This window comes from Grosmannia clavigera (assembly GCF_000143105.1).
Source record: "Grosmannia clavigera kw1407 unplaced genomic scaffold GCSC_117, whole genome shotgun sequence".
NCBI lineage: Eukaryota > Fungi > Ascomycota > Sordariomycetes > Ophiostomatales > Ophiostomataceae > Leptographium > Leptographium clavigerum.
Genome location: NW_014040827.1, coordinates 66,555 through 75,917, shown reverse-complemented (window position 1 = coordinate 75,917; position 9,363 = coordinate 66,555). Strand labels below are relative to the sequence as shown.

Genomic DNA, 9,363 nt, shown 5'->3' with positions numbered 1-9,363 from the left:
GGCGTGTAGAGATGTAAAATGTAATCACTTACTCCGGCCATACCTAAACGAGCAGGCTCCCTAAATACGCCGTACTGCGCAGCTCCATAGTTCCGTGACCCATATGCAGAGGTATGTAATACCATAAACCTAAGGTAGCGACCCTTGGGTAACGCCCGTGTATAACTAACTACCTTGCGCCCTAGAGGTCATGAGAGGGAAGGTAGACTCAGACGCAGACAATCTGTTAATTTGATCTAGTATCTCGAGTACCGATTCGCCGCTGGCGAATAAGGATGATCAAAAGAGCTTGATTGCCCGTACGGGTCTTCTGTATGGATTGTGCCTCGCCGGTCCTCTTCTGGCAGGAGCTCTTTGACCTCCCAGTTGTTCATCCGGGTGCCTACAGAAAATTCCAGATCTTCTTTCGTAATCGAGTCCCAGTACTATCCCGCAGATCTTGTTAGTATCATTGAAAATTAGATAGGTGGAGAGATGCGCAAACGTGCCTTGTAGACCATCATTACTGCCAAGAGATTGCAGACTGTAGCGAAAAAGAGACCGTCGAGATAATGGCCAATGGCTACACAGATCCGCGAACTAAACGCATACAGAAGTATTTGGCCGGCAATAAAGAAAAAGAGGCCAAAAGCGATATTACCGAGAGGCCACCGATCTTGCAATGTGCGGGCTATTAACAAAATCTGCAGTACCACGTACACAAACAGTTGTATGGCATTAAGCAAGTACAGCACAACGAAAAGGCCGACGGTGTTTGTGGGCCCAAGTCCAGCCCATGACTTAAAAGTTGCTAGAGAGACGAGAAAAGAGATAATGAAAGCGGCAACGGAACACAGGCGCATCATCCAGAGCGAAAGCGGCGTGCCGTCTTCGTATAATTGGAAGCCCACAAACCCGTTGATCAGGAGACATGTAACAAGGGCAGAAGAGAAACCATTCTGTATGGAAACAAAATAAGGATATGGACTTGAGCCAGGGGGGACAACGCCAGCATCAACACAGAGAGATGTAAATGTGAGAAGCATGTATATGTAGAAAAATGATGTGATCTCCTTTCGGCCTGAGTGTCAACAAGTCAGTGCAAGGCCTCATCTCCCTAAAAGCGGTGCGCCAAATACAAAGACGTTTCCACTGGGGTGACAATGGGAACGTATACCTACCGACGGCAGTAAACTTCCCACGGACGTGAAGTATCATCGCCACAGTCATCAGAAGGGCGAGAATATGCATGGCGCTGGCTGCTCCTTGAAAAATTATTGTATTCGCTACCTCAATATTTCTGGCAAAGCAGGTTGGCTCAATGCCCACGCCGGACGATATTGACGCGATGGGCCCAACAGACAGGCACAGAGGCAGCGGCGCCGTGTGGCAAAGGCCTGTAAAATCGCCGAAACCCATTACTGCGGTTGTGTCGATGCAGTTAAGCGAGATCAAGAAATGGGAAGGAGACGGCGGTGCCTCGCTGTTTCGATTGCGTACGTCGTAAAGGAGGGCGATGAGGATCAATAGAGACGCGGCAGAGCCGGTGATATTACAGCGAGATTGGAATTCTTAACAACCCGAGACCAGTAAAATTTAAAAGAAGGACGTTGATGGGAATTGTAGAGGTGGGGCGTGGCACGGGTAGAAAGCCGGGCGAGTGTTCGAGCTTCGAGCCAAGTTTTAAAAATTTATACGAAGTACGGAGTACTCCGTAAATCGTCCGAAATACTGGGTGGTGTGGATTTCTCCGAGGTCACCTGACCTGACCTTGGCCGCCGAAATCACTAGATAAGACGAAGCCCTAATCTATGCGCACATACTGCGCACAGTCTGGAGCTTTAGTCAACCACCCTACGAGATTTTATTACTAGATCTTCTAAAGGCCTTAGGGCTTACTACGATACGTGCAACTAGTCCGGATAAATATCCTATAAGGATTAATGTACAGGTCTTACACTAATATCGCGCGTACACAAAGTAGCGCGCGACAGACTAGTAGTGCACGGAGTAAAAGCTACGAACAATCGGTTTTTTATACTAGTATCTACTAGATATAAGATCTACTGCTTTAATTAGCAAAAGCCGAATTTGCTGCTTCTTTTCTAGCAAATCCGGCATTTATACGATTTTTTTGCATTTTAAACGATTTGTTTAAACCTTTCTTCTTTACCATTATGCCGCCTAAAAGAGCCGCCGCCGTAGAGCCTAGAGCTCCTAGGCTGAGTAATAAAGGTAATAGTAACATTATAATCAAAGTTACTCTTTAGCCCTTTAGCTCTTAGCTTTTAGGCTGCCTTTTTAACTAGCTATTAGATTAAAAAGCTTATTTTTAGTTAATTAAAGACGAAATTAAGGCTTACTAAGCAGCTAATAAAGCTTGCTTTACGTAGTAGAATGCTATCTTATACTAGTTACTAACACTAGTAATAGTATAAGTAGCAGTAGCACTAGCGCTACATGCTTTAGCGCTGCTTACTTTAAGGTTACTAGCTTTAGTAACGATTTAAATATCGTTACTTAGCCTAGCACTATATATAGCCTTAGGTGTAGATCTTCTTTTTTACATGCTTATTAAAGAGGTTAAGAGGGTAAGTCCGTCACCCCCCCTTTTAACCACCCCCTACTTTCAACCAATAATTAGATTGATTTCACTCTCTTTATTACCTTGCCAGTTAAAGTAAAACGCACCTGCCGCAGCGCTAAAAACAGCTCTAGCTAGCTAATTTTTTATGCATCGTCTTTATAATGCTTGTTTATGCAAAAAACAACCTAAATAATATAAAAAGAAAGCGTGCACTGGATAACTGTTAAGGCGCAGCTAGGGCTTGCTTTTACATACAGCTAAATGCTTAGTGTTGCGCAGCTTTTGCTAGCTATAAAAGGACGCCTATAACGGCTTAGGGAGTTATGGAAAACTAGAATATTTGCAAGGCATTTAGAGATTAAGACTTTATATAAGACTTTTATTAAAAAACTTTATGCTAACGGTGCTTTTAAGTTAAATATACGTATAATTTTTACTACCCTTTAACACTTAACTATTTATAACCTTCCTCTTAAATACTAGTATTATATAGATAAGACAAAGCTTGCTAAAGGCTTTAAGGTAAATAGCTTAGTTATTAGTAAGGCTACGAAGAGCTTAAAGATTATATTAGTAGTAAAAAGTTAAATTTATATATTAATATTTAAGTGCATTTAAGCTATTAGTAAAGCTTTTCTTTTTTATATTATATTTACTAGTAAGTTAGTCTAGTAATAGTACTTTCTTAATTTCTTTAAAAATAAATATAATAATTAGTTTTTTATAGTAATTAACTTAAGCTAAAGTAATAAGAAACTTATAGTTAACTAGCCTACTTTTATCTTTTTACCTTTTACTAAGCTAAATAATATAAAGTAGTAGTAGCTACTAGTTTTTAATAAATATAAAAGCTATATTATTAATACTTTTAAGAGTATTAATACTAGCCTAGCTCTAAACGCGCACCTAGTAAGCAACTAGTGCAGGCTATCTTTTCTTTTTTTTAGCATGCCTTTTAATGTAAGCCTTAGGTTACTTTACTAATAATAAATTAAAAAAAGCTTACTTTACTCTTTTTAAATAAATTAATAACTAAAAGCTATATATATCGCAAAAACATATTTAAAGCAAATTGCTTTATGTAAAAGGCTAGTGCGTAATGCATAGTTACAAAGGCTTAACTAGTTTATACTATTATATTAAGACTTTAACTTAACGAACTATAGGGGACTAGTAGGCGAAGGCTTGCTAGTTAATTTATACGTGGCTAGAAGATGCGGTGTAGCGCAACCCTAATAAGGCGTAGCGCAGCTTAGTGGCTGTGCTAGTCCTATGCAACACGTTAAGATAGTTCGTTAAGTCTAACGCTTAGTAAGCGACTAGTTGCCGAACCGGTGCGTAGGGTTACATGTATAGAATACCCTTACACTATCCCCCCTCTCTCTAGGTAACGCCCTTGTTAGCTTAGAGGTGCACACGTAGTAGCTACTTGCTTATTAAAAAACCTTCCGTATAAGGTAGGAAAAAGAGTTAAGTGCCCTAGGTTATTGGCTGTTGCCGAGCGGTCGCAGACCGCTTGCTAGTGCGACTGCATTTAGGTAACGTAGAAGCGCACACGTACTGCTTGGTCTATAGCGGCAGTAAACGCCGGATCCTGCCTAATGCAAGGGTTGTCCGGTTTGTAGGAGCTCTTTAAGGGGCGTGCGGCTTAGATCCTAGTTAGAGAACGCTTAGGTTGCCGCTGATAGGTGTTAAAAGAGGGCTAGCCTTAGACACTAGGGGTACTAGGGTGTAGTGCGCACTAACTAAAAACGGCAGCGTAGGGCTTGCAACTTCTAACTACTAGCAGGGTAGGATAAAGGCAATAGCGGCCGTTTGTTGCCTGCCGATTATAGAACTGTTGCCTACTAGATGGCAAAGGCGGTCTGCTGTTAGGACGTTCTTTTGTTTAATTTTAGACGTTTCTTACCTTGTTATTAAAGCAAGGTTAAGCAAGTTTTTAAGACGCATTTAGGCGTTTAATAACGCGGCTTTTTTATTACCTAAGGGTACTAAAAGTAGGTGTATCTTATGTTTTTTAAACGATTTTATTTATACTTTATAAGACTACTCTTACTTCTTTAGTCCTTTTTAACCTACTAGCGTAGTAGGTTAGTATAATAGTTTATGTTTTTATATAACAGCTAGCTAACAATCGCTTATAGGCAATATTAAACTAAAGCTGTTTTTAAGTCCTTATAGACTTCTTTATAAAGGTAGATCTTATAAAACGCCCTTCTTAGGCATATGCACTATCTTTTAAAAGCGTAGGTCTTTGCCGGCATAGCGTCCGCTATGCGATAGCTAACCTTATAGTAGGCCCTATGCTTAAATTGCGTTCTTAAAGCTTACCTAGACGTCTATTATAAATTCCTATGCGTAGTAACGCCTAAGAACCTAGGGCGCTACGCTAGCTATATAGCTAACAACGCGTCTTGCTTGCTTATAAGTGCTCTTCTTATATATGCTAGTAGCTAGACGCTAACTAATAGCTCTTTAAAGAGATTAAGGGCCTTGCCTGCTACTTTTAGGAGTTTTTAGCCGGTATAAACAAGTTGCTACTTTAGCAAATAATAGCTAACAACGTTATTATAGCGCTAGGCGATTGCGTAGCAGTTGCCTAGCGGGTAATAGCGTTAACGGCGGTAGCTAAGGAGCTTAGCTACGCTTTAAAAGAAGATAAGCTAGAGCCTCTAGCGATTAACTAGCGCTCTTAGCGTAAGCGGTTTAAGATAGCGTAGTAGGCTGCCTTGCGCCTTAGCGTTCTTTACTAGTACTAGCGGGAGCTAGAGCTAACCTTAACGCCTGCCTAGCGGGCGGCAAAGGTTGCCTAGCTCTTGCCGCTAACGTCTTTAGACGTAGGCACGCTATTATAGGCGTAGAACTAAGTTGCTACTACCCTTAAAGCAATAGCACGTCCTCTTATCCTTATTAGCGAGTTATTGCTAACTTGTCACTTAGGCCGATCCTTATTCTATTATACTTACTCTAGCCTAGCGCGTAGCGGCTGTTTAGGCTGGATGTAACAGCACGTTGCACTATATAGCAAGAGTAAAGGATCCGCCTAAGCGGATTGCGCAGACTATAGCAGCCTTAGTTAAACTAGCCTAGGCTAACTAGGCCGTAGTCTTTCCTTAGCTATTACTCTTAGCAGCGCCTAGCAAGCAATAAGCTTACAGCTAGTTGCTAACCTTAGCTAAGCGTTAGCAAGGCGCTAAGACTGTTCCTAGTGCTATAGCTAGCAGCAGTAAGGCGGTTGTAGCAGCTAGTAGTAGTAGTGTAGTAGCGTTTAATAAGAGAGCGCTAGCAAGCAGTTAGTTAGCGGCTAGTAAGAACTATATGCTAGTTAGTAAAGGCTTGCCTAGCGGTAAGGAGGAGGATAAAAGGGTTAAGAGGACGTCTTTAAAGAAGAAGGATAGCAACGAGTAGCCGGTAGCTAAGCAATAGCCCTTTAATAGTATATTTTAGGTTTACAGCTTTAAGGGGCGCCCTTAGAGCTAGAACAAGTAGTTTATAGTGCGTAATTGCGTAAGAAATAGCTAGAGTAGTTAACTAACAATTAGTTAGCATACAGCTAGCTGTTGCCTTATAGTCTTTCTATTTCTTATAAGTGTGTTTTACAGTCTTTTAATAAGACTATAACTTGTAGCTAGCGTGCGCTAAATGCTCTTCTAGTTCCTAAGTATTATACTTAGCTAGCTAGCCTTTTTATTTTACTAGGAACTAGGTCTGCAAACCTTTGCTAAGGTAAGTAATAATGTTTTTAACCTTATACTCCTTCTAGTCTTCTATTATTTCTAGGAACAGAAGCTCTTCCCTGTCTTTTACTATAGCGGTTTATAGCTTAAGGCGGGAGATGTAAAATATGTTATGTTAGCGTGCGTACTACGATAGTAAGGCAACCTAATATATAACTAGGCCTAGCTTCTTTATAATGTAGACGCGTAGGAAGGTTAGGTTTAGCTTCTTTAATCTGGCTAGGTTTAGGTGCTTTGTCGACAAACCTACAAATTTGCCTTTAACAAAGTCTTTATATAGGCGTTGTTTATTATAGCTCTTTTTCTATTAGCAAATTGCTTTTTCCTATAACACTTCTAGCTTCTACTAGACGGCTTATAGCTAACTAATACGCTCTTACACGCCCTTTACCGCGGCCTTAGTAAAAAGGAAGTTGTCTATAAAACAAGGGTAGTATGCGTATAACGTATAGAATAGAGAGGTCCTTATTATAGTATAGCGGGCGTTATTGTACGCAAACTTTGCTGTACTTAACACCTGTGTCTACTAGTGTTGCAAACGACTATAAAACGTTTGTAAGAAGCGCTTTAAGGTTTAGTTAAGGATTTTAGTGCTACTGTTTGTTTGTAGGTAGTACGCTGTTAATATTATTAGCTAGACTCCTTAAAGTTGTATTAGTTTCTGCTAAAATTAGCTGGTAAATAGGCTGTCTTTATTACTAACGATTACTTTTAGGATACTAAACTTAGTCTTTATACGGTTATAGATAAGTTAGGCAACCTTAGTAGCTATAACTGTCTTTTAGGTAGGGATAAACATACTATGCTTTATATAGCAATCAACTACTACTAAGATAGCGTTGTATAGACGGCTGTTTAAGCCTAGGCTTAACCTAAGACCGGTTATAAAATCTATACTAATGTGCTAGAACAGCTAAATAAGCATAGGTAAGGACTAGAGGTATTTATATAGCTTATGCTATAAGACTTTATTACTTATATATAACAAATAGTTTATAATAAACGTATAAACGTTAGTAGCTATATCTAGCTAGTAGTACTTCTTAGTAAGGAGTTCTATAGTCTTATAGACTCCTATATAGCCTACTATAAGAGAGTTATAGTATAGACTAATTAGCCTTACTTATAGCTTGTCTACTAATAAGACAATAATGTAATCTTTATAGAACAAAGTGTTCCCTTTCTATAAATAATAAGTGTTATTCCCTTAGCTTTATCTAGCCTTTATAAATAAGTTGTCTAGTAATTAGTTTTAGCCTTAAGCGTTGCAAATAGTATTATATAGTTTAAGGGAGCACTAGGGTTATAACGGCCGTTCTTAGCTAGTAGCAACTTGCGCCTCTTATACTAATAATAATAAAGCTTTTAGTATAAAAAGCCTTAACAACTAGTCTATAATCTATAGCTTACTAAGAAGCAAGGAGAGTATATTATTATATACGATGTTACTTTTTATATAGTCTAGTTAGTAAGATAGACTATTTGCTAGGTTAGTAGACCTTAGGCGGTGCTTAATCTTAAAGTTAAACGCTAAAAGGTAGAACACTTATTAAGCAATTTAGTTTTAAAGATTCTTTGCTAATGCCTTAACAACGCCTTTTAACGCCTAGTAGTTAGTTAGGACTATAAATAAGTTCTTTAAACCTTTTAAATAGTAACGCTAGTGCTCTAAGCTCTTAATAATAGCTAAGAGCTCTTACTATCTTACTCTCTACTATATCTTATAAGCTGTTAGCCTGCGTAAGTAGTAAGCAACTAGTTGCTACTTACTATCTATAAGCTAAGAAATAATGCTAAAGATAGTATAGCCTAACGTATTTGTTTCTACTTGTATAGGCTTTGTGTTATTATAGTAGTAAAGAATTGTTGCTATTATAAATGCTATCTTTAGTAATTTAAAAGCAACCTTTACCTCTTTAGTTAATATAAACGGTTATATAGCAACAGCTTTACGCTTACGCGGCAAGCTAAGGCCTGTCTTTATTAACTTTATTAAGGCTTATATAAGATAAGAGTAGTAGGAAATAAAGCGTTTATAGAAGTTTACAAACCTTAGAAAGGATTATACGTCTTATATATACTTAAAGGCCTTCTATTTAGTAATAGCTTTAACCTGCTTAAGGCTTATAGCTAGCCTTTTTATAGTAACGACAAACTTTAAGAAATTGATTTCCTCTTTAAAGAATTTACACTTTTTAAGATTTATATATAAGTATATAGCCTTTAGCCGCTTAAAAACTAATTAAAGGTGCTTCTTATACTTCTTCTTAGTTTAAGAGTAGATTAAGATGTTATTTAAGTATACTTTATAGACTATACTTACTAGCTTTACTAGTGCGTAGTAGATATATACTTAAAATATAGCTAGCGTGTTAGTTAGTCTAAAGAGTATAATATAAAACTTTAAAAGCTTATATTTTGTTTAGAAAGAAGCCTTCTACTATTAAAAGCCTTAACTTAAATTCTATAGGACGCTTCCTTTATGTTTACCTTAAAAAACACCCTTTGCGCCGTTCTAGCAATCCTATAAGCTTACTAATTTATAAGAGAGAGTAGAAGTCTTTTCTTATTACTCAATTTAAACCCTAGAAGTTAACGTATATATGCAAAGAACTATTCTTTCTTTAAAAAAAGAATAACTAAGGCTTTTGCCTAGACTATTAACTATAGGCAATCTGCCTATTTTATTAAAAACTTATTAAAAAAGGCAACAAAGCCTTTTTTAACAAACAAAAAGAAAAAGGGTTTTCCTAGACCCCCGTCCCCCCCCCCCCCCCGTTTACCTAATTATTCCTTTATCAGACCCGACAAAACTTAAAAAACCTTTCTTAACCACGGGGCAAAAAAAATTTAACAAAACCCCCTTTAAAATATGGCCCCCCCCCCCAATGGGGTTTGGGGGCCCCACCCGGTATCTTTTTTAACCACCCGGATATTAATTAATCCGGGGGCAAAGCACCCTTCCCTCTTCCATTAATTTCTTTTCTATAATATGTTCGCTGTTTAAAAGGGGTGGAAGACTCTTTTATATAAAAAAAAAAAGAAAATAAAAAACAGAAC

The 9,363-nt window shown here is 38.2% G+C and overlaps 1 protein-coding gene across 1 annotated transcript; it reads right to left on the bottom strand.

Annotated features, from left to right (window-relative positions):
- Window positions 1–236: 236 nt before the first annotated feature.
- CMQ_7758 (chitin biosynthesis protein) lies at window positions 237–1,398 on the bottom strand (the record flags this gene model as incomplete). The annotated part of the gene is made up of 3 exons (XM_014319203.1): window positions 237–425; window positions 489–1,060; window positions 1,161–1,398. The coding sequence occupies 3 exons, from the start codon at window positions 1,396–1,398 to the stop codon at window positions 237–239; spliced, it is 999 nt and encodes a 332-aa protein (XP_014174678.1).
- Window positions 1,399–9,363: the final 7,965 nt, after the last annotated feature.